The 26951-nt window shown below is 38.8% G+C and overlaps 1 protein-coding gene across 1 annotated transcript in view; it reads left to right on the top strand.

Annotated features, from left to right (window-relative positions):
- GDE1 (glycerophosphodiester phosphodiesterase 1) overlaps nt 1–26951 on the top strand; it is a 523842-nt gene that overhangs the window by 73667 nt on the left and 423224 nt on the right. Inside the window, exon 3 of the mRNA XM_044089739.1 lies at nt 24778–24883. Coding sequence (XP_043945674.1) covers nt 24778–24883 — 106 coding nt within the window. The remainder of the gene's footprint in view (nt 1–24777; nt 24884–26951) is intronic.

Genomic DNA, 26951 nt, shown 5'->3' with positions numbered 1-26951 from the left:
TCTGTCAGCCTTTTCTGCTTGTCTGCCTTTTTTCTAATCATCCTTAAGTCAAGCAGTTCCTGAAATGGGAGACATCTATCCACCTAAAAGATGAAGGTGCTTGAGACGGTTACTCTTTTTCCGTTTGACCATTCTTATCAGGCTGAATTGAGGTTCTATTATATGGAATACTGTTTTACTCATTGCTCTGACTTCAGTTAGTAGAGTGTCTTATTTATAGGCTATTAATGTGAGTCATGCATACCTCATTTTTGATAAAAACAGGGTTGCTTAATAATTAATCCCTCTTTTATGCCTAAAGTGGTTTCAGGGTTTTATCTTTAGTCAGTCTACTAATCTGTATTTTTTTCTGATCTCAAGAACAAGGGCTAAAAGATTTGACACAGGCAGCTCAAATACTGTCTACTCAAAATCAGTCCTTCAGGAAAACTGATCAGCTATTTGTATCCTGTGAAGAGAAGAGGAAAGGATAACTGGTGTCAAAGCAAACTATTTCTAGATAGTTGCTTCATGTTGTTTCTTTTCGTTTTTCTCACCATAACAAGCCATTTTCAGGCAGGGTTAGGGCCCATTCACTTTGCTGCGATCTACTTGCATATCCCCACAACACCAAGTGCATCAAGTTTTTCACTCTGATCACCCTGGAGGGGGAGTCACTGAGGGATGCTTTGACCCACTTAAACTCCTTTATGCCTTTCCTCCCATTCTTTTGATTCCAAAATTTTTACAGAACGCACTAGTGGAAAAGATCATAGTCATCCTCATAATGGCCTCAAGTAATGTGTCCTTTCCTCTGGACTCATCTAGTACACTTTGCCTGGGTTCTTGGCTCAGCCACAGATCTTTTTTCAACCACCAGTGTTGCCTCACCTGAACATTCAGTCCCTCAAATTGATCACATGGTTTCTCCAATTCCAGTGATGGCTAAGCAGTCTAGATTTTCATCTCCATTTCTTTATATTCTTAACTTCTTCACAGAAACTTTCTACACATAACATTTACAAAAGCAAATGGAAAAGGTTCTCCATCTGGGCAGCTGAGAACAATTTTGATCCTTTTTTTGGCTCCTCTTCCAGCAATCTTAGAATTCCTGGCCGGTCTTTTTTAGAATTGAAGTAGAATGTCAGTATCAGAGTAGAATTAGCATCCATATTTTCTTTTCAGGTTCATGTTAAACGATCGAAGGACTAAAATATCGAATATCAGTTTATAGAGATGAAAGCATCACACATTTTTGTCATCGAAAGCCAACATTGTCAAATCTCAACACATCAAATTGCAGTAGTCGGCCAACAGGTCTTTGTAAGCTAGAATGAATGTAAATGTTATATGTACCAAAAGCAAATATAAATATAAATATTTACTGCCATAATGTTATACATACCAAAAGTAACATTTAAGATGTTAACATTGCAGCTGTTGGCCAGTTATTGTGATTTCATGTGTTGAGATTCGACAAAGTCTGCTTTCGATGTTAAAATGTTCGATGCTTTCATCTCGATGAACTGACATTTGATGTTTTAGTCCTTCAATCATTTAACATAGAAACCTTATTTTCATGTTGGTGAGATTCAGAAGCCCATTGCATCCGTAAGACCATCTAAAGCTTTTCTTAGAGGAACCTTTCTGCTCTGCCCCAGAGACCCAATTCCTCCCTGGGATATCACCATTTTCTTGCAGGCCATAAGTAGCCCTCCTGCTGCCGAAGTTGATTTAAAGTTTTCATCGTGGAAAACTCTGTTCTTAGTTGTTTTTACTTCTGTTAGGAGGATTTCTGGCTCTGCTCCTTGTCTCCAAAACCTCCAACCCTTCTTTTCTTCCAAAGATGACCTTTGACTCTTCTGTCAGTCAGTCCATAAATCTTCCTGTGTTTTTCCCCAAAAATGTAAAATAAAGGTGAATTTTACTAGATGCTCACTGTCAGTAAAGATTCTTTTTACACTGGAAAAGAACCATCAAGAAAACTGATTTTGGATACTCCTTTCCCATCTTGACAGTGGTTGTAAGAAACAAAGCTTCACTCTCCTGTTTGTTGTTTGAGTGTATATCTTATGTTTACAAAAAGGGGGTTATCATGGACGGTACCCCCAAAAGCCCATTGTACCAGATCTGTAGCTTCATTAACATCCTTCTTTTCAAGAGTACCTCTTGTTAACATCTGTGCAGCCGCTTCCTAGTCTAAGGTCCACAGCTTCATTTCACATTATAAATTGGACATAAACTTTAGATAAAAACACATCTTTTGGTTTGCCTGTGCTCCAGAGTATCCTTCCATTTTACCACTCTATCCTGTATATTACTGAATGAACAGAAAAGGTAACATCAGATACAGAAGTTTTGTACGCACCATAATGATAGAACCGTGTTGTCTGTTTCTGTCCGTCCTCAACTTCTCACCTCCCTTCCCCTTTCCATTTTTTATTTATTTATTTATTTATTTATTTTTTATTAATGGCATTTGGCGATTTTTAACTCCTTGGTTGCACTGGCTGATGTAACCTTGGCTTCTAGAGGTTTCATATCAAGACCTAGTTTTTCAGCTGGTTTCTTATTTCTATTTTAGGCACTGTATACTTGCCCTTTTTTGAGGGAAAACTCTACGTGAGGTAGCTTGGCCAACATGGGAGTTATGGATAAGGGGAGGAGCCTAAGCACTGTATCTGAAGCATGAAAGTGGCCGAAGTCAGATCTGAAGACCCATATGTTGAGGAAGGATGGAAACAGACAACACAGGTATATCATTATGGTGAGTACATAACTTTTGTTTTTATTTAGCAATTAATCCAACTTTCCTGAAGGTAAACAAAGTTTTCATGTAACAGTGAAAAGTTAGAAATTTGTTTAGCACTGAGCAACAATTTCCAGAAAGCTGACAAGATTAAATTTTTTTAGAAAAATATTCACATTCCTGTGGTTGAGAAGGAACTGAACTCTTGGAGTGCTGTGATCCATCACAGTATTTGAACTGATGTCAGTCAGTTTCTTTACATTTTCAGTGTAAGAAACTTCTCTGTGTGGAAGATTTTCAGTCCATATATCTCTAGTTAATCACTGTATATTAATCAGCTTAGACAATAGTAGGAGAAGTAGCGAACTTAAACTCGTCTTAAGTAAAAAAAAAAAAAAACAAAAAAAAATATTGTACAGAATGACTAAGTATTCAAAACATATTGCAGTAAAATTTTCCTTCGTACTGCTGCCGTTTCTATTTGTGAATTTCTGTTCATTACCTGTTACATCCTTTAGACTTCGGCCATATTGTCATTGGTCAGTAGGGCATCCTTTTATTTAAAATTTCTGTACTGTAGTACTCACTACATTGTATTTAGTGTGTTTATCAATAACAGTTCTCAGATCTGTCAGTTTACCGATTCCCCATCTAAGTTATCAGTACTGTAATGCAAATATGCCCCATTCAGTCAAACCTCTGTGTATTTATTAGTATCTACTGTATGTTTTACAGTAATATATTCATAGAAACTCTGCTTATGTAAACTTTTTTTAGCTGCTGTACCTTTATTTAATGTGCTCTTATCATTAGATTGCCATGCAATTCTAAGAAATTGCTCTCAAGTAACAATTTTCCATATGTCAGAAATTTGTACTAACTTTCTTAACTCAGATTTTTAAGTGTATTAAACATTTGCTTGTAATTGTACAGTATACTGAGTGGGCAAATATACCTTCACTATGGCCATTATGTCTTTATTTATGGTTTATATGAACTCTGTATAAGCAAACAAAATAAGCAGTTCAAATAACACAAGGACTAAAAATCAACCCAGTTTAATAAAACACTATCCATCAAGCAACTTTCAAGGAAAACGCTTCTTCAGGTGCAGTAAAAACCATCAACAACATCACTTTAGCAGTGGTACATGACTATTGTTGAGATTCAGCACATAACCTGTATTTAATACTGATACTCTCATTTAGACCAGGATGTATGTCTGACCTCATTCTAGTAATCCATTGGCATTCAGTGTTAATCTGTCCTTGCAACCATATCACCACTCCTTCTATTTTTGAAACTACCTGTAAAACCATAAAATAAAACTGATGTCTGTCATCCATATCATCAGTGTGCTTATACAGTGCATTAGTCTTGACTTTTTTCCGAATATTGGACATATGGTCGCAAATATGTTCCTTCAACTTTTGTTTAGATATTTCTATATAAGATGCAGTGGATTTGTACTAAATAAACAATATTGCAAGAGTTACAATCTGCATACATACTTATTAAACATTCCTTCATACTCACAGATGTATAAACTTGTCACCCTTCAGGATATAAGTACAGAAACTACACTCTGTACAGGTCTGACTATGTTTGTGAGAAATGTAATGTTGCTGATCTTTGTAGCACAGTAATTTTTTTTCAGATTTTGTAATCTCTTGCACCCCAAAATGGTTTGCAGGTATAATATTTTTTAAGTTAACACCAGTTGATATATTGTTTCTCAGTCACTTTTCTCATACAATCTGTGTAGCTAGTCAAAGTTAAATAACCCACACAATGTCTTTGATAACCCATAGCAGAGTCCATGACAATTTGTCCACATACATAGCCATTAGAAAATAATGGTTTAACTGTACTGTGACATTCTGAAATAACATTCTCTTTGTGGACATTTAACATCCTCTTATAGTCCCTCTTCTCCAGATTAGCTACTAAATATGATATTTGACCATCTAATTTCCCCTTGTTAGTGTTGAGTCTAGCCGTTCTTAACATTTGACTCCTGGCTATAATACGAAATTCAGAAAGGAGGTGCATGCTTGCTTTATGTAAGAATTAATTTTTCTTTGCCTCCTTGTTGTGTACCGTAGTTTACATTTCTCCACCTTCCATCTTTATAAATATGTCCAAAAATCAATCCTCACTGTGTGTGAGGTATTAACTGGACATTTTCTACATTTGTTAAGCATCTGTTTGGGTGTGTTTGTTCTGATTTCCTGCCAAGGACTGCATCATATAACTTATTTGTTTGCAGTTAAAAGCATTCTGTAGAGTCTCCTTGCTCCTTTAGCTGTTTAAAACTTTCATTTAAAGGCTCACTGCTGCTTTTCTGCTATGATAAACATTTCTGCATTTTTTTTCTACCTAAGTAGTGTGGGTAGTTGTAGCATTGTCCATAAGTTGTTTCACGTTTCAACTTTCTGTTACTTAAGAAGTTAACTTGTGAGTGTTTCTGCCATTTCACACTGAGCTAATTGGAGGAAGGGCACTGAGCAAACTGATCTGTGATATACAACATCAAGTATCCTGTTTTCTGATTATTTTTACGAGTTATGTATAGCACTTTTATTGTCTGCTGCATACTTTTCTAGCTAGTTTCATTGTGTGTGAGGTATTAACTGGAAATTTTCTACATTTGTTAAGCATCTGTTTGGGTTTGTTTGTTCTGATTTTTGTTTCCCACCCTCCCTATTGGTATCATGTTCTTATACTTGGTGGCTTTGCAGTTGCCCACTCCTACTGTAAATTTGATCTGGGACTCACTTCCCAGTCTAGTGTCAGTACCTCATTCTACCTAATACAGGGAGAACATTTGGGAAGGCCAACCCACTTAGTTTCTTAACCTTGAATTATTTTCTGCTCCTCCTTTCTCCCTTTCCACTTTATAAAAAAAAAATCTAAGATGGTTTCCTGTCTTTCCTGTAAGTAGTGTAGTCCAGATTCAGATTTGCTGCATCTAGGGCTGTTTGTAAGTTTTTGAGCCCCCAAGCCTTTCTGTGTTGGAGGGACGCCTTCTAGCTTATCAGTGGGAATGGTAAGCAGTAGGTAGCTTATCTAAAAAAAAAAAAAAAAAAAAAAAAAAAAAGCACCTTATGTATCGCCACTTAGGTAGGGTTAAATTATTCCCGGCGCCATAAAGTCTGCTCTTCGAATTTTCCCTTAAAACTAGCCGGTTTTTAGTTTTAGCAATCAAATCTGCTTCTTTGAGCTCAGCACTTGTTCAGAACTTGTTGTAAGCACTAATTAAGCTACAAATTACTACAGCACTCAACTTTCCTCACTTGTCTATAGGAAAACAGTTTTTAGTACTTAATAAATAAGCATCTGTACAGGCATAGCTAAGGGTCAGCTCCCGGTGTTTTCTCCTGCCTACCTGATGAATCTGGGCATCTTGGAGCAATGCAGCAATTGCCTCATGTACACAGACAACCCTCTCCTCCTACCACCCAACATTACAACCTGTGAGAGATGCACTTATATAGCCAAACTGGATGCAAAGCTGTCTTCACCCAAGACTGGACTAGACAGTCAAGAGGAGAAGGTAAACACTTGCACCACACCACACTCATCACATAGTCCCTCAAAACCTACACCACCAAAACACATGCATAGAAACACAAAACACACACCTACTTTCATGGAGGCTCTCAATAAAAATCTGTCCACGCAACAGGGACCTCCAAAGCAGAAATGCAAGCAACCTTCAACCCCCAACACAACCCAAGTGACACATAGCCCACAAACTCAGTGTGCCATGCAACCACAGCCCATAAGGCATAACAACGTACCCGACACTCTAGTCATAGGTGACTCTATAGTCAGGCACACTGATGTTTCACTCACCAGGCTAAACAAGGATAAAGTTATTGTCAGCTGCCTGTCAGGTGCCAGGATCCACCACATAATGCACGCACTCAGGTCACGCTACACACAACAAGTACAAATATGACTCTGTCATTGTCCTTGTTGGTGTGAATGACCTGAGACGTACCTCCCTGGACTACATGAAAAGAGACATGGAGGAGGTGTCCGATCTTGTAGCCCAAGCAGGTATGACGCTAGCCCTGAGTAGCATCCTGCCATCATCTAGAGTGATACCACAGTACAAGGACAAAAGGATTGACTTCAACAATTGGCTAAGCTTTTGGTGTCCTTCTAAGGGGATCCACTATCTGTCTGCCTGGGATGACATGATCGACAGGCCACGGTACTTTGCCAGAGATAGCCTGCACCTGTCGCCCTTGGGATTCCGAATACTGGCTAAGGCTCTTGCCACCCATATAGTGCCTTTTTTAGGCAAGGTTTAAATGGCAAATTCACCACTGTAACAGGTATAAGCAAGCAAAATTTGAGGGTAGTGCTACTCAATGCTAGAAGTCTAAACCTCAAAATGCACTCACTCGAGGCATTTCTTAAAATGGAGAACATCAACATCTGTACAGTGACAGAGACCTGGTTTAAGGCTGCAGAGAGCACCCCTGCATTACCAGGCTATAATTCATACCACACCTTTCGGCCACCTAACCTGGACCGAAACACTAAAGGCAGTGGCGTGTCCATATTCATTAAGGATATCCACACCTCCAAGCTAGTTGCTCAGCATAATGCATCTGAGAGTATCCAAGTGCAAACTAACTCTGGGCAAGACCACAATCCAAATTGTAGCTTGCTACAGATTCCCCACCATGCCCCAGGATTCCCACTCCTCATTTCTTGATACACTGGAAAATATTAAGATACAACCTAACACCCTAATAATGGACGATTTCAACTACTTCACCATTAACTGGGAAAACGACTCATGTACCAACTCTTTTACTCAACGCTTTCTGGAATTCATAAATTCCAACGCCTTGGATCAACTTATCCACACCCCCACAAGGGGCAGCAGTATCCTAGACCTGGTCGTTACCAACATGGGCAACCGGTGTTCCACACCAGAGGTCAGTTCCTCGTTGGTCAGATCCAACCACAAGCTAATCACCCTAGACATCCACATCCCCCACCCACCTTTAGGGAAACCACTGTAAAAAATGTCTCCAAAGCCAACTTCACGCTTTATAAGACAGAAGTGGCAAACTTCACGACGTCCATGCAGATGGACAATAGAGGTACTACTGCTGAATCTTACACAAATGCACTTTATAAGCACTTACATGAGTGCATGGATCATGCAATCCCTAACAGAACCAAGATGCTATCCTCCAAAAAAAGGAAGCCAATCTGGTGATCCCCTGCCATAAACAAACTCTACAACAGAAGAAAGAAACTGTTGCAAAAAAAAGTAAAATCCCATGATTGGAGGAACTCCCTGGTCAGCCTCAGTAAGACGCTGAGATCCCTCATAAAATTCTCCAAAGCTAGTTACAAAAACAAAATCACCACTTATTCTAAAGACAACCACAAAGCATTCTACAGCTATGTCAAGAATCTCAATGCAACACTCAGATCTGCTCTAAGTTACAGCACAATGGCACTAAATATACAGAACCGACTGATATTGCCAACATCCTGGCAGATAGGTTCAGTGCTAACTTTTCCTCCCTCACCCCCTAAAGGGCCCATCTCTATACTAGAAGAATGCAAAGTTCCTGTAATCGTGACTGCACAGGTAAAAACCACACTCTCCAAAGCCAAGAACTCAGTATCCATGGGACCTGACAACATCCCAGGGTGCGTTCTACATGAACTACAGAACGTACTGGCATCCCACCTAAGTACCATGTTCAATCATAACCTTACCTCAGGCTTTGTGCCCACTGAAAGGCACACAGCGACGGTTATACCATTCCATAAAGGGGGAGCCACCACGGACCCCGGGAACTACTGCCCCATTAGCCTGATGAGCCTGTTCTGCAAGCCTATGGAACGTATCATCATGGAACTTATAAACAATGACATTGGTAATCTCCAAACTCTGGACCCCACACCCAGTTCAGGTTTGTAAAAGGCAGATCATGTCTCCTAAACCTGATAGACTTCTTTGAAGTGGTCACTAAAACTGTAGATGAGGGTAAGGTGGTTAACACAGCCTATCTAGATCTCGCCAAGGCTTTCGACACCATCCCCCATAGCTTAATGGATTAAGGGCAAGGCAGAACAGCAGTGGTGACAGAGAGTCACCCTGCAATATCCCCCTTTGAATTTTTATCCCTGGGATAATAATTTGTCCTTTATCATGGTTTAATTGCAAAGTGGTCTGCCATTTTTCATGGTCACTGTAACATAGTCGATCAGTATAGGATGCATCTTATACCTTTGTAAACAATCTTTTATCCAATGTGGGATACTGTCAAATTATCTGTTGTTAGCCAGACTGGTGTCTGTTCGGGGTGCATGTATAAATAGTTCTTCCTCATGGCTAGTTCTTCATGCAGAGATGTTCATACTTTTAACCAAAAGTTAGGCACTGGGTCTGGGCCTGGGGTTTTCCAATTAGAGACTTTTCTTAACTTTGTTTCAATCTCTCATAGGTTCATAGGTTAGGTTCATAGGTTTATACTAGGCTATCTGCCCTAAGGCATTTATAAGCCTAGCCCAGATTTTTGTGGCTTACGCCACCCCTTATATGAAAAAATACTGTGCCCATTAGTTTGTTGTGCCTCTGTCCAGCAGTGACACAGAGATGATTCCCGGGGTAAACCTACGATCTCCCATCCACAGGTCTAGATTTCTCTTGAACAGAGTCAGCGAGGTGCTCTGCCTCACATGGACCGGGATTTTATTCCACAGCATAGGGAGTCTCTGAGTGATAAATCTATCCCTCCAGCACATCCTATTTATATCCGTGCTAAGGTTTAAGTCGCTTGCTCTAGTGGTTTTGGTGGATTTGGATGTTTTGAGGTGGAGCATGTCCATTAATTCGGGTTGGACATGGCCTTGTATGTCAGGCACATGTCACCTCTGAGCAGACGGTATGCGACTGAATAGAGCTGGAGTTTCTTCAATCTGGCAGCATATGACAGATTTTGGAGTCCCTTTATCGTTTTGGTGAGGAACTTTTGGGGTCTCTCCAATTGCTGCAGATGTCGGGTGAGATACATCCCGAATGGGGCATTGTACTCGATCATTGGTCTGATAAGTGAAGAGTACAGGGGAACAATGACCTCACTAGATCTGGATGTGAATCCCTTCATGATCAGGTGGGCCACTTTAGCAACGTGAGTGTCAAAAGAAAGGCCACTGTCAACCTGGGTCCCCAGGTCCCTGATAACCTCTTCTGTGCTTAGTGGATTGCCACCTATATGGTAGCTTGGGGTTACCTTGTTTTTCCCGAAGGGTATGACTATACATTTTTGGCGTTTAACTTCAGGCCATGGCTCTGGCACCAGCTATCTGTTTCCGTGAGTCCCTTCTGAAGGATATCCGTGTCCGATGCACTTTTCACTATGGCGCCCAGTTTGCAGTCGTCTGCAAACTTTGTCAGCCAAAGTCCTCCCATGTTGGCCTGTACTTCTGAGAAGTAGATGCCAAACAATAGGGGGCCAAGGACCGAGCCCTGTGGGACACCACTTGTGACCGGCTTGGAGTCTGACATAGCGCCAGCAACTCTAACCCTGTGGGTTCTGTCCTTAAGCCAGTTTGCAACCCATCTTGTGACATATGGGTTTACATTTAAGCTGGTAAGTTTTTCTACAATACCCGAGTGGGGTATTGTGTCGAAAGCCTTTGCAAGGTCAAGGTAGGCTGTATGGATTGCCTTTCCCTCATCAATGGCCTTGGTGACTGTTTTGAAGAAGTCGACCAAGTTCAAAAGGCATGATCTTCCCTTGACAAAGCCAAACTGGGTCGGGTCCAATGTCTGCAAGTCCCCTATATCTTTGTTTATGAGCTCCATTATGATCCTCTCCATAGCTTTGCAGACTAGACTTGTTAAGCTTATGGGGCGGTAATTACCAGGGTCCGTAGAGGCGCCGCCTTTGTGGAGTGGGACCACAGTTGCCGTACGCCACTCCTTGGGCACGTATCCTGTGGTAAGGCTGAGATTAAACAGCTGCCTTATGTGCGGGTTTAATTCCTCATTTAGCTCATGTAGCACACAGCCGGGGACACCATCCGGTCCCATTGATGCTGTGTTTTTAGCTTTAGAGAGCAGCTTTCACCTGCGCATTTGAGATGTCCGGGAGGCTACACTCGGCTGGGATAGTTCTCTCTCCTTTAGGGGGGGGAGAGGGGGGTGAAGATTGCACTGAACCTGTCTGCCAGTATGTTGGCAATGTCTGTGGGTTCAGTGATATTTGTATCATTTTGGACTAATTCTGAGCATATCTGGGAGTTTCCACCCAGGTTCCTAACATAGCTGAAAAAGGCCTTATGATTGTCCTTTGAATCCATGGCAATTTTTCTCTCAAAATTGGCCTTAGTTGATTTTATGAGTGCTCGTATTTTTTTACTAATAATGATCAGGGGTGACTTCCCTTTTATGGATTTTGTTCTATCATGTAATAGCTTTCTCCTCTTATTGTAAAGTTTGTTAATGGCTGGGGTCCACCAGACTGGACGTTTGCCCTTTGTGGAAAGAGTCTTGGTTTTATTTGGGATTGCCTGATCCATGCAGTCCTGGAGGTGTTCATAGAAGGCATTTGTAAGGGCTTCCGCAGCTTGGGTTGTGGTTTCCACTGGCTCAAGGGCCTTGAAGGATACCACACCAGTCTTGAGTAGTGTGAAGTTTGCTTTATAGAAGTTCTTCACTATGGTCTTTTTGTTTGGGGTGGGGCGGGATGTGGATTTCCAGTGAGATTAGTTTATGATCAAATCTCACCAATGAGGGATATACTTCGGTGTGGAGCATTTTGTCCCCATGTTTGTGACAATGAGATCTAGTATATTTTCTCCTCTCGTGGGAACAGTGACTAGTTGTTCCATGGCATTTGAATTTATGAACTCCAGGAACCGTTGGGCTAGAAAGTTAGGGCTTGAGTAATGTTCCCAGTCTATATTCGGGTAGTTGAAGTCACCCAATATGATGGTGTTTGGAGATACATTTATACCCTCCAGTGTCTTCAGGAAGGCTGTGTGGGGTTCCTGAGTTTGAGAGGGTGGCCTGTAGCATGCTACAATTTGTAGAGCAGTTTTGCCTATGGTTAGTTGCACCTGGATGGTTTCCGAAGCTTCGTGCGTTGCCACCAACCTGGAGGTGTGGGTATCCTTTATGTATATGGGTACACCCCCTCCTTTTGTGGTGTGGTCCGGGTTTTGGGGCCGGAACGCATGATATGAGGTAAAACCTAATAGTGCCGGGGTGCTCTCAGGAGCCTTGAACCAGGTTTCAGTTACAGCACAGACATCGATGTTCTCCATACTGAGAAGGGCCTCGAGTGCGTGCATTTTGAGATTTAGACTTCTGGCATTGAGCAGCATTACCGTCAGTTTCTTCCCATTTTTGTTTTCTAGGGTGGTAGGTTTAGAATTTGAGCCTTGCCTAAAAAGGCACTATGGGGTGGCAAGAGCCTTAGCCAATATCCGGAATCCCAGGGGTGACAGGTGCAAGCCGTCCCTTGCGAAGCAGCGTGGCTTATCAAGCATGTCATCCCAGGCAGACAGACACTGGATCCCCTTTGAATGACACCAGACATTAAGCCAATTGTTAAAGCTGATCATCTTGTCTCTATATTGTGGCATCATTCTTGGTGAAGGAAGGATACTGCTCAGGGTTAGGGTCATACCTGCCTGGGCTACATAATCAGAGAGCTCCTCTATGTCTTTTTTCATGTAGTCCAGGGAGGTACATCTCAGGTCGTTCACACCAGCATGGACAATGACTGTGTCATATTTGTACTTGCCGTGGAGTGACCCGAGTGCTTGTGTTATGTGGGCGGATTCTAGCGCCTAGATTCTGACTGTTACTTCATCCCATTTCATATCCTGTACCTTTAACCTTCTTATTCTTTCTTTTACTTCTTTTATCCATTTAGCATCTTTGCTGTGTTCCACAGAATCTTCATAGATACTTCTCCAAAATGCATCTATTTCTTCTTTTTTTTGACTGGCTTTCAATTCCTTTTACCTTGTTTCCCAGTTCTCTCTAAAACTTTTTTGGGCCATCACTAAATTGCCTATTTTGTACTTTTCCTTTATATTTATCACTGTATCTTCTAAGTTTTTCCACCTGTGCTGAACTATTTAATTTATTATTTGCGATAGTGCATGGCAGATCCTGGTCTGTTCTAATACTGCACACTGCTTTTATCACATCTATCTTTCTTAGTATTTTTGTTGATATATTCCCTCTTCTATAGTCTTCTAACAGTGACACTTCTTGTCTTAATTGCTTTATATTTTTCTCTGTTCAATATTCCATGATAGTATTTGATTTTCCCCTTCCTTTGCCTCACTACCCTGTGCTCTTGTGGTAGAACTTTATCAGTTATTAATTTAGCTGCACAGTAATATATCCTGTTTACTTCTGTTATATCGCATGGATCTCTGTGTACAGTCCTAATTACTGTGTTCATTTGTTTTATCAGACTTCTGACTTTTGGGGTTTTATTGACCTTCTACAGTCTGTTTCTTTCATTGATTTTAATGCATCTGTGTCCATTAAATCAAGCAACACTTCCCTTAGTTAATTTTCTTCCAGACTAAGGGCACATCCTTTGTTTTCCACTTCCTGCAGGCTTTCTATAGAAAGCTCTATAGCATCTTCCTATGGCACCTTATCTTCAATTTAATCCGGTGCCGTCTGTTGCTTTGCCATATGGGAATTCACTGGCCTATCACTCCTCAGCATTGTCTGCATCAGAGTTTACACAGTCTCCTGTTCCTTCCCTTGCTGTGTAGCTTTAAGTGAACATTTATACTGGTTTTCTGTGGAAGGCTCCAAAATATCTTGATATATGGCACCTGACCAATTGCTTCCTTTTCCACTGATTTCCCCTTAATTTGGATATTCATTGCTGTATCCTGTTGTGGTGTTTTCTGCATTAGATTTTCTACATTGAACCCTTCACTTTGCAGGTGCTCCATAAACTCACTTTCTATTTCTTTATCTTCTCAATTACTGATCTCCTTTTCTACTTTTCCACTTTGTCTTCTAATTTTTTGTATTGTAAGGTTTTCCATATCCAGATTCATTCGCCTGTATTTCTCTTCAAATATCTTTGGTGCTGCTCTTTTTGTATTGGTTCATTTTGCTAATTCCTTGGCATAAATATTACACCATATTAAATCTCTTTTTCTTTCCCATGTCCATATTTATTCTTCATATGTCTCCTGATCTTCCTGCTTCTCCTTAATTTGGGAACTCACTCCATCAAGCTGTGATCCAATCAGTGTTAGATTTTCTACATTAAGTCCTTCACTCCTCAGACACTCCATAACTTCAGTTTCTATTTGCTTAATTCTACTTTACTAATCTTCTTTACCATATTCCATCTTTGTGATATTAATTTTTTTATTGTGAAATTTAACATATCTGGATGCCTTTGCCTGTATTTCTTTTCGAATATCTTTGTGACTGCTTTCTCTATGTTAGTTAACTTGGCTTTCTCCTATGCACAAATATTGCACCATGTCAAATCTCTCTTTCCCATGTCTATATTTCTTTTTTATACTTTTCAAAAATGGCTAGGTTTTGTTTACATTTTCACACTTCCTCAGATGCTTCTTTTTCCAAACAGATCAAAGTTTCTTGATCTGTGTAATATTTTTCAAAAATCTGTTGTATTAACAAACGCAAATTTTTATTTGAAGCTTCTGACAGTTTTTTCTGTGAAAGTATTTTTCTTTCCTCTAATTTATCTCTTAATCTCTTTGTATATCCTCTGTTTGGAAATTCTGGGCTTTTTGCATAATAGTAACAATACATAATTTCTTTCTTATCTTCAATAGTCCACTCTGTCGTCTTTATGGCTCTTCTTTGGCTTATCAGTTTTTGTGATTTTTGTGGACTGCCACTTCTTTCTACAACAGGGGGAGCCATCCTCCCCTTGGGCCTTGCCTGGCCCCATTGTAGGAATGTTTCCAGATTTTGAGTATTCTACACCGTCATTTTTTCCTGTCCTGCCACCAATGTGCCTACCAGGAGTGGGCAGTTTTTTATCCTGGGACTTGTGCACCCAGCTATCTTTTTTGTTTTTGCCTTACTTCTGTTTATGATATATGTTATGTAAATACAGTCTATATATCAGTATCGCCTTGGTGAGATTTTGTGAAAAACAGGGTCCACCTTGCGAAGGTACTCACCAAGACTTGAGGATGAATTCAATTTCAGCACTACTACTCTCCTTTGCTTGCTGACGTTTCATCTCTCCATTAGGACCCGTAGTCTCTTTCCCATGTGGCCAACATAATGTTCACATAAGTATTGGTCACTGGTGTACCCATTCCTACCCCTTTCTTTTTTTTTTTTGTAAAACACATCTTGAAAGATAAATACTTTCTATTGTTCTAATGAGCAATGTAACTTACATTTTGTATTGGTCATACTACTGGGCCTGTCAGTGCCTAATGTCAAAAATTCTGTTACATGCTCAATGCCTGTGTCATTAGAAATTATAGTAAAAAGTGAGCCATCATTTAGGGTGACAAATATATATGTTCTAAGTTTATCCAATGTTTTTCAGCAGCTATAGAGCTGCTGTAAAAAAAAATAAAACAAAAAAAAAACACTATCTTTAATTGAGATTAGTTCTATAACCCATTCCATTGCTGAGACAGTCTCAGTGGTGGCCCTTTATCCTTGTGCACTTTAGGGAGACCATTACATATAGCTATATTGGGTTGTGGTATGTAAAATATTCGGTACTTGCGTATTCTTGCAACCAGGTTCCAAACAACTCCGTCTTCAAGTATTTACATGCCCTTCACATTTCATTGTGTTTATTAGTACAAATAAGTCCCGAAATGTGTTGTGTAAAACAGCTTGGTAAACACAAAATATTCTCAAAACCTAGTTGCAGACAAGTCACACTTGCACATACAGTTTTGACAAACTACAATAAAGAAGTGCCAGAAAACGTACATACAGAAATTTGAAGTACCGATAATACATAAGTACCATAACATTTTGCGAGAATATACAGCTTTCGCAAACTGCAATAAAGAGGGGCCAGAAAACGTACATACACAAATTTGTAGTACTAATAATATGCAAGTACCTGTACTGTATATACATATTCTTGAAAAATTTTATCTTCATCCTTTGATTTCTCAAACCGTAAAGCAGAGTTTGTCTTCACCCTTATCCACTGTAAGAAAATCATCATTTTTGCATCAGACAATGGTTATTACAGGACATTACCCATACTGTACAACATGTGTACTTCTGTCACACAGTCCTGAAGTAATATATTGATCAAACAACTTAGCCCACAAGTGTTTAATCCACATAGAACGTGAAAGGAGAGGCTGCCAAGTTGCTTCAGTATGACAACTCTTCAAACTACAACATCTTTCCTTCTTCTGTTACTTTCACAGGAAAAGTGTTGTGACACAGACCCCAAATAATCTCATTTTTGGAATGTGCATCCCAAACCTGCTTTTTATATACATGCAAACAAATTAAGCAATTACAAAAAAGAATGTTAATAAATTTGTCAGCACGTGAAGGGCATGTGAATACATGAAGAGTGAGGCATCCATCCATATACATCCCATATATTCCACTTCTCACTGCTTTCACGATATTGTCAACTTGAAACTTGCTTATAATTTAATAAGATTTCATGTTATTAAGTAACTCATAGGTACTATTAAAAGAAAAATCTGCATTTAAAATAAACACTGCTCCTCCCTTGTTTGCACATCAAGTGCCTAAATCATAAAACCTGTGCAGAACATCTTAAAACTTTGCCCCTTTTCTAATTATATTACCAGGCTACTTAGAGGCGGTCTTTGCCTCGCATACACCTGTTGCATTTTCATAAGTCCAGTGGTATTGTAAACATCAGCTTAAGAATCTCGGTCATCTTTCCAAATGAATAGAACATTCCAGAGGAATAGAGTCTATCACAGAGAGTAGCACTTCTACAGATCAGTAGCCTAGAAGGTACCTGTCAACTTACAATAATACATGGTTGTAGGGATTAAGCTAAAGAGGGGGGAATTTAACAGTAAATTTCAAAAATGTAATAGGTGTGGAGGGTCAGGAGTGATTACTATAGGAGAGCAAAGTGGTCTAATTTTTTTAAACATGTTTAGTGTTTATATTGATGGCTGGATTAAACATGTGGTGGAATGATTTAGGATAAAGTTAAGTAAAGTTAAGTAATTTTAAATGTTGTCACCCACAGCAAAGGAGACTAATAAAAGAAGAATTAACTAGCTAAGTTATATTAAAATACTCATCGATTTTTAGATTTTCTGTTTACAGATACGTAATATAGATGGTATAGATAACACTAAGGTAAAGTTTCCAGTTACAGACTATGTTCCAAAAACCTAGGGAATCCTTGGATTAAGTATGCAGCATCAGTCTATATCCTAATGATTGTGTGAGGATAACAGTGTTGATTCTGAAATACACAAGTGAATTGAAAGGCTTGAAAATTATGACTGCTTCTGGTGAGTCTTAACGACAAGGCTATTTCACTTGAGTTCCTATCACGTGATCGAACTTCAACAAGTTCGAACCCTATATGGTCGAAACCATATAGTCGAATTTGCTGATTTTCGAACACAGAAAAAAAAAAAAAGATGCAACAGTAAACTAACTGTTGCAAGCAGGGGGGCAAGTCCCCCTGCACCCCCCACACCCTCCACTCTTTAAATATACCAACTTCGAGATCACACTACAGTGCAGTTCGGAGCTGGTATATTTAAAGAGTGGGGGGGTGTGGGGGGCGCAACCCCCCCCCCCACGTGGTGGGTGCAGGGGGGCTTGCCCCCCCTGCTTGCAACAGTTAGTTTACTGTTGCATCTTTTATTTATTTGTTTCCCGTGTTCAAAGTTTTGCAACTTCGAACAGACAAGTTTGATATTGTCTTGTTCGAAGTTTAAAACTTCAATCACGTAATAGGAACCCATTTCACTTTACTGCTGAGAAAGAAGTGAAATGTATGATATTTCTCTATTGCAATTTTGCTGCAAGAATACGAAGTTTGTTTTTAACAATCCTTCAACAAAATACTAAAACCTTTTTAACATTATCAATAAGTTTATTTCTGCATAAATCAGTTTCTTAGGAAAATTTAAAAAATCAATAAGACAATGTATTCTTTTTTTCAGAGTTATTAAAATGTGGTAAGAACTCTCGTGATTTCAGAGGTTCAAGCCACTAATGCACAACAAAAGTTACAATGTGAAATCTGTGAGGTTATCATCTGTCTGTTACATTAAATTGCTCGTAAAAGTTATGTATTTGGCATAGGCAATGTGTCTAGAAAAAGATGCATAACAATTCTGTCTTTAGGGACGATAGAAAAACCCTCCCACCTATAAAAAATGTTTCCTGAAGGAGAAGAGTAATTGTTATATGGAAAACATTCATACTTTTTAAGATAGTAGAAATAGTCCAGGGAACCAAAGTTAAGTTCCACAAAATAAATAAAAGGATTCATGTAAATGCAAGAGTTTATGACAAAGAATGGTGCAGTGTCTCTTCAAAATACATTGTGACCAGTGAAAATCTAGACACCTATGTGTGGGCATTATCTTTGTTGGTTAACTGTGGTTAACATGCTCCTCAGAAGAGATTTATAAGTACTGTCATCAAGCTCCAGAAAGACTGATATATATATGTATATATATATATATATATATATATATATATATATATATATATATATATAGGCATAAACCAAAAGGCAGCTGGTTCACCCAGGCTAACACTGTTATGAAAATCAAATTAACTGCATGTGCAATCCAGTAATAAAAGTTCTGTTAAAATCCAGAATTTAATGAAAAAAATTAAATAAAACAAAATAAGAACAAAAATAATAAAAATTAAGTCCCTTGTCCAATGATAGCGCTTTTGAATAGTTCTTCTTCAGATTGTTATATAGGCATTGGGGCATTTATCATCTGTATGAGTACAACTAAATGCAGGCAATAATGTAAAACTTGTCTGCATAGAAAGGTTCATTCCTTAGATCCATTTGCATTTATGAAAACATAAACCAGTAGTCATATTTAAGTGAAATATTTCCTAGAATAAAAGAGAATAGACTGACATCAAATAAAAAGTGTGAATTTAACAAGCAAAATGTATGGACCTGTTTTCAGATAGAAGCATGTCTCCTGAGCCAAAGACTGTGGAGATTGCTAAGAATGGATCTCTACCAATGTCCCACACTGATAAAACACTCAATAGGTATAGTAAATTATACTACCAGTTTTATGTAAAATTAGCCATTTTGAAAGTCACTTAGACATTAAAAAGAATGCATTACGTAATGAGAAAGGCATATGATTAAGTCTTGCATAAATTAAGACTGTGTAGTCTGATCATGTGATGGCTTACTTTGATCCAAGCAAAAAAAACCTAAGTTAGAAGTGGCTGTTAGTCCTGTTGGACTTGGCACCATACAGATGCAGACATCATGACCATTAAAAAGTATTAACATTTGCTAGCAAAACTTTAATGTGCTTTAAACAAAAGTACACCCAAACTGAAAAATGGGCACTGACAACTTATTTGAAACTGTGAATACTTTTACGCATAAATGTATCCTTATGTGCTAGTGGTCTTGATTCTGAATTTGTAGATATTTCAAATATTCTCTGAGGGTAGAGGGATAGAATTTAAGTCTGTTGAATTTTTCATTCATATTCCTTTGTAAAAATGGAATGCAGAGGATTTAAAGTGGTAGAATGCAGTTCTAAAACCCTTAAAGCTAGCAGAAAGTCAAACCAAGACTAGTAAAGACCCATTTATACAAAAAGTGAAATAATTATGTTTGACCACCATTTGGTATAAAATTGCTGATAAGATGTTACAGTATCTTTGGGAAAGGTTGCTAATGGCTAGCATAGCAGTAACATTTCATTTTATGGCAGATTTATTTCAAGACTGACAGTATTAGTAATGCCTGCATCATTACTGCATAAAACCATACTCTGATGGCAGATTTGTCTCAAGGCAGAGAATATTAGTAATACCTGCATCATTGCAGAGTAGAACTATATACATTGCACATGAAGCACATCAATGAATATTAAGGAGAAAATGATATTGATAACTGTAGTAAAGCTTCATGACTGCATAACTAACCAGGTAAAAATTCAGTTCCTGTAAAGATGCACAGTTGCAAGATCAACCCAGGGTATAACAGCATGTGGAATTGCATTGGCCTCTGACGACAGGAAAATATATTCTAGCAGTTATTGGTGACTGCAGCAAATTCACATTTAACAAAAATATACTGCCGATGATAACAGGAATGAAATCTGTGGCAAATGTAATTGAACCAAATGCATACACCTTTGCCATTGCTTTTATTCCTGCTATCCTAGATAGTATGTTTTCATTAATTGTCATACCAGACATGCTTAAAACTGATAGTGACTCTCCCATTAGTAGCAAACAGTTTTTCAGACTTTACTTGATAATTAGGTTTTAGGCATAGGAAAGTAACACATTTTATTGTCTTGAGATTTTCAAATGCTTCACAGTAATACAATTCCTATAGAATAACGGGTGTAAATAATTTGTAAAGTGATTGCTGGATAAATATGTATAAAAGTGCAGCATGTTTTGGTGTGATTCTATGTACAGAGTAAAAACAGATTTAAAGCTCAAGGAAATATTATTGCCTGTTTGTTCTGTTTTGCTCAAAATAGAGTATAGTATGCTTCTGTTCAAAGAAACACACACAGTAAGTCTTTCTTGGATGAAAGTCATTGTGGTGAGCAATATACCAACCCTAGCTTGAATCATGAAAAAAATGACTCTTGTTTCTTGGAGATTTGCATATCTGAAATCCATGTTTCTGATTAAAGCCTGCAGCTGGTACTGCTTAGGCAAATTTAATGTGTTAAAGTAAATTTTTAAGAACGGGACAGATCTGTTTCTAGAGTGATAACTGGGAAGGTGTGTGGTGATTGCAGTGGAGTCTAAGAAATGAGAAGTGACCAAAGTCCAAATGTGGAATCCAGAACTAATTTTAAAAAGTAATTTCATATTTACAATTACAGCCTTTAGTTGCTTAACCACGCTGATAGATTAACATGACTGTCCTTATACTAAGCCTACCGGTTGCTATGGGGTGACCTGTATCTCACTTTTCGAGCCATGAATGACCCAGTCCTATTTGAACTTCTGTTTTTTCACACAACTAGTGGCTCTACAAACACCTGCATTAAGGACTTAAATGTACACCAGCAAATAAACCAGACTTGCTGGAGAGATAGTTTCCTAACTCAACGTATTCCTAACCTGTGGAATAAATTGCCTCTACAGGTAAAACAAAGCACTACATTGTCTTTAAGGCTAGCTTTGATGCTTGGTTTGGCAGACAAATATATACCAGGGTATCACATACTGCCTTACTTGATTTGGGAGGTGAAAAATTATGCGTGCCCTCATTGACTCTTTTTCATCATGAGTTTTTTTTTTTTATTTTGACATTTAAATCTTATCCATAATTTGTGTTATATATGAACATTTAATCTCAGGCATTTTGTAAATATTATAAAGAAATTGTTTTGTTAGTTCAATTTACCAGAGGTATTTAATTATATTTTACGCTGTATTTTTTTTCAAATAAAATAAAACATTTTGAGTACAAGAAAAAATATGCATGACAATAAGACATTCCACTAAGTATGATATGAAAATAACAAGCAACATACTTTCAGAACAATTGAAAGCTACTAGAAAATTGTCCAGTAAGTACTTGAAAAGGATGGCAAGACCTTTTAAGTTTATATGTTAAAGGTATATATGGTGCAGCATCTTAAGGTCCTTGTGATGCTTGCCTAGTATGTTCTTATGACAAGAATGTATTTTCTCTGATAAAGAGCGAGTTAGTGAGCAAGGGTTCCCAAACCACAGATTTTTATATGCTCCCAGTGTCCATAAAATTACAGATAAACCTCCTGGATGCCTGAATCTGTCAGCAAAGGACTCCTTTACAAAACCATTGTCTTATTTTTTGAAGTAATGGTTTCATTGGTTAAGGGCAGAACCAAGGATATTATGGAATTCTTGACAGTAATGTCTGAGATAACTACTGAATGGCATTGGTACCTTTTGGACCCTTTATGTCACCCCCTTTGTACCAGTATACCCATATGACAAGGGACTAATGGCTATAAGATATTCATTGGATGTATCAGACCTTTATACATTTTAATTCATATGTTTTTTTTCTACAAATTTTACCACATACCTTTTTATTTTGAAAGTGAGTGCTCACTGTAGCTTATGGGTACCATCATGGGAGTAGATGAAAATAGTTTTACCACATACTGTTTTATTTTGAAAATGAGTGCTCACTGTATCTTAGGGGTACCATCATGGGAGTAGATGAAAATTGTTTTACCACATACTGTTTTGTTTCAGAAATGGGTGCTCCCTGTAGCTTAGGGTTACCATCATGGGAGTAGATTTTGTTCTTATTTATGTAGACCCTTCACTGGGCTATTTTGAGATCAGATATATTTAGGATTCTAGCTTTAACCCTTACTGACAATACATTGATGGATGACTGATATTGTTGCTAAACCTAACCTAGAATTCTGGGTCCTGATCAGATCAACCAAAGCTAGATGTGAGGTACAATAGCCTCCCAGGCAAAGGTCAAACACAGAACCTTCTTTAACTGTGTTAGAAACATTAGAAAGAATGCTTAGCACTGTGCATAGCTAACAGTAAATTATGTCACATAGTCTGTCCCAGAGAACATAAACAGTTTGTTAGTTGATACATTTATCTCTACTCCCCCCCCCTCCACATTCCCAGGTCTTATACTAGCAAACCTCTGAAGAAAAAGTCCTAAAGCTACTATCCAAGACGAAGAACACTGCTTCTGCTGGGTAGGATAACATTCTGGACTGTTTACTGTCCAGCTTGAAATAGGACCTGTCAGACCCTCTACACAGGATACTCAATGTGAGCTTCCAAACAGGCTTTGTGACAGACTAATGTCTTTTATCAACTGTCATTCCCTTGCACAAAGGTGGTGTGTCAGTGTATCTGGGAAATTGTAGACCCATAGATCTGACCGACCAGGAACATCTATAAGGCAATGGAAATAATCATTATGGAATTAATAAATAAGGACACAGGCAACCTAAAAACTCTTTACCCAAGTCAGTTCAGATTTGTCCAGGGCAGATTCTGCCTACTTAAACTGGTTGATTTCTTCAGGAAGGGTACTGAGTCAATGGATTAGGTCAAATCAGTACATACCTTATATCTAGACCTTGCAAAGGCATTTGACACCACCCCATACTCTGGTATCATGGATAAAGTGTTCCAGCTAACCCCTGTTAACTCCCTGGATAGCAAATTCGCTCACAAATAGAACCCAATAAATTTAGATTGGGCTGCTCTACCTCCTCCAAAAGACCAGTTACTGGTGGTGTACCTGAGGGTTCTATCCTTTGTACACTCCTCTTTGGCATTTATTTCTCAGAGATCAAGGCTATTGTTAAGGATTTGTAGCTGACCAAGTTTGTACTTGGTTCCATCCGAAACACCCCAGAGGACATCCAGATCACTCAGGAAAACCTTTTCCATACCAATACTTGATGTCAAAACCATGGTTTAAAACTAAATGCTAAGAAATGTGTAATAGTATCATTTGACAAGTAAGATGTCCCTTGTAACTGTCACATTGACAACACAAAGCTTTGATCCACTAGTTAGGGGCCTAAGAATCTGTGTCAATAATGAACTGTCCTTCAATCACCATGTAGCCACTACAGTAAGAAAGTCCTTTTTCAATGCACAGCTTATTACAAAAGATACGGTATTCAGGTCAGGGATTTGATCATTCTATTGTATTCTGCACTCGTCAGGCTGATCATTGAGCATAATGCCCATTTCAGTATGTATCTGTCCGAAGAAACAACTTGAATGCCCACAGTGCTTTCATACTAAGAAAATCAAAGGACTAAATCATCCAAACTATGAGGACTGTCTCAGTCTTGTCCCTCTTCTTGGTGTCATCCAGGTTAGTGAGGGGAGATCTCTGCTTCACATACAGAAGCTCAACACATTCACTAGTCCAGTGGTGGTTTAAACACCCACTCAAGATGTTTATTTTTTTTTTTTTTTGCAACATAAAGAGAATATGTTGGAGGGTTAGATGTATAGCACAGAAAATACTACTTCTTCGGAATTGTCTTCTTGTCTGCATAAAGCAAAATACTTCTCTTAAACTAGTCAAACATAATCTGGAAAAATAGATGGGTAACCACAAATTCATCCCTGGTTTAGCATCCTTTTCCTTCATGGATAAATGCAATATGTAAATGTTCTGCTCGTTTCTGAGTTGTCCGTTCTTAAAATACAAAGGCAAAAAACTTCATGGGAATGTATGGCTAGGGTTTAAAAGGTTTTCACAGATCAGTAGCAAAGTAAAAACCTGTGAACAATCTTTTTAGCCCATATGAGAATCTTCTTTTCTTTAAAATGGAAGGCTCCAGTAGTCTTTGTTTCTGTACAGAGCTACAAACATTTAAACAGTGCATCCAGGCATATGTTTGCTTTCTATCCTTGTCTAGTTACAGTAAGCTAGTGTTAAAACAATGTAAAATTAAGGGCAGAATGCGATACCACCTTGAACCTTTCTCTTTGGTTCCCTTAGAAGAAAATCACATACACTTTGGAAGACCTCACAGAAATGTTTTATCGGGCTCCAGCATTTACTTTTAGCATTTGTCTTTGCCTAGTGTGCGCAGCCTTATACACTTTGGTACTCATCAGGTAAAGATGCCTGCTGCAGTGCAGAAGAGGCAATCTACCTGCCATAAAGTCCATAAAGTAGGGTTACTACAGGTGAGTAATATTTCATTGTCATTAAAATAAATGCAGCATTTAATATCATTAGTTGGCTATCTCATAACTATTTAAGCACCTCCTTGAGTAATCATTTTAATAACTGAGTAGGAATGCTGCATTTTGTTCACCAGCTTTTCCTTCTTTACAGGGAGCAGTTCCCTAATGAAAAGATCCCAACCCTGAAGGAAGCAGTCGTGGAATGTCTTAAGTTTCAGCTTATCATTTATTTTGATGTCAAGGGCCATGCAAACAAGGTATAGTTTAATACAGTAAGAAGCATAGTTTAACATTTCTTTATAAAATGGGCGATGCAACTCGGGTAACTTCATTGGCCAAGATGACAACAAGTGACCACTGCTTGGTAACACCTTCCTTTTTTCTAAAATATGTCTTCTAACATGTTTTTTAACAAAAAGTACAAATTGGTGCTTGGGTAAATAAGGCATCCTGTTGTACTTTTTTTTTCACAGCCGTCAAGCTGAGTTTGTGTACTGATACACATGTCCTGTTTCAGCCGTTATATGTTCTAAATAATTCTTCACCAGATGGCATCTGTCATGAATGAAGATCCATCTACCTGGAATTTCTGTTTGCAGAGTATATTTAGGCTCAGCATAGGAAAATATTTCTTCCATCCTATGCATTTACTAAATGTAGGTGTGTTTCTAACATCATAGAATATATGCAGAAGCTGCATGGTTGATATGGGAACTTGTGAAGGAAGGAGAAGTTACTGGCTGCAGTCTGCAGTCATTAACATTAGCAGGCTTAACTCGTTGCCGAGGCAGTATTGCATATTCACAGACAGGGAGTCCAAAAACTAAAACTGACTAAAGGATTCTCTATCACCCCCTTAGCCTTCACTGAGAAAGTAGCTAGCACCAAGTCTCCTTAAATGTACAGTTTTAAGAGTTTATGTTCTTAAGATGCAGCGAGTGAGGTGCATATTAAATAAAGGTGATCAGAGTACTTACTCAGATGCAGTGTGTGATTAATTTATGTCTGAGGTAACTGGACCAAATCCGTGATAGGAAAGAAATGCTAAAAATAACAGCATGGTTGGCCATGTTTTAAAATATCAAAGCTTCCTGAGTCCTAAAACTGGAAGGCTGGTATACTCACGAGGAACAAAAAATGAAAATGTTCTTAAATTCTTGCTGCTGCTTGTCTTGCTGTCACTGTACAGCCAAGGAGAATTTGTAATCTCATATGCTTTATCACATTTGTGAACCAGGATGCAGGGTGTTTAAGCATTGTGAGTTTAGGAATGCGTTAAATTCACTTTGCTGGCTTCTTGGCATGAGGGATAAAGCCCTAACTGTGAGTCAGATGATGACCTGGCATTGGGTAGCAATCCAGGAGATGGAGGAGCCAAGAGGAAGGGTGGGAGTGTGTGGTAGAGGGGACGAAAGTAGCTTCGTGGAGGCTGGGAGGTGGAGCCTGCAGTGTGGGACCAGGATGCCACCAAGCAGTGCACAAGCACTGTAACTATCTGTGCATCTTCTGTAAGTACACAGTTAGCCTAGTGGACTGCATAGAAGGATCTTGCTCCAAAGCATAGCTCTCAACCTTCCATCTCTAAAATGAGGAACACTAGCCCTCATAATGTGGAACAAATGGGCAAAATGTGGAACACATATTAATGGCTTACTAACAACCTTAACTAGGAAGGTCATAGAAAGGTTAAAATATAATGGTTTTACTTATAAAGAAGATCTTTTAATGAATTAACATGATTTATTTCTATTTACAATGGATTTCACTAAGAAAATTCCTAACACTGAATGTGTGACAGTCTTTCAATGTGGAACTTTGAGGAAAGTGAACTTTTTAAGACCACAAATGAGGTACGTTCCTCATAATGAGGCACACTTGAGAGGTATGCTCCAAAGGAATATGCATGTTAAACTGCTGCATGGGTGTGGATGGAACACTACCGGGGAAAAAAGACATCTGTCTGTGTTGTCTGCCGTGAAGTACTGCAGCTTCAAAATTTGGTAGTAAATAGAATGATCAGAAGCAGCAGGTGCTGTTCATCAACAGGCAGTGAATATATGAAATATATGTAAAAGAGTGATTTCACCCACGGCGGTGGTGCTGCGGTAGCATTGTCGTGTCACAGTAAGACGCTGTCCGGTTCGATTCTCAACTAGAGCGTCTTCTGCATGGAGATATGCGTGAATGGGCGTACTTTAGTTGAAGGTTGTGCGTCAGGCCTGGCAAGCCGGTACGTAAAAATCAACTGCCAATCATTAGCGGACCGGAGTTCTGCTGTGGCGACCCCTAACCGGGAAAAGCCGGAATATACAAACATGTAAAAGA

This window comes from Protopterus annectens, chromosome 12.part0 (genome assembly GCF_019279795.1).
Source record: "Protopterus annectens isolate FY-2018-M chromosome 12.part0, PAN1.0, whole genome shotgun sequence".
Classification (NCBI taxonomy): Eukaryota; Metazoa; Chordata; order Ceratodontiformes; family Protopteridae; genus Protopterus; species Protopterus annectens.
Note: the sequence above shows the minus strand (reverse complement) of the source record. Positions and strands in the feature narration are given on the sequence as shown.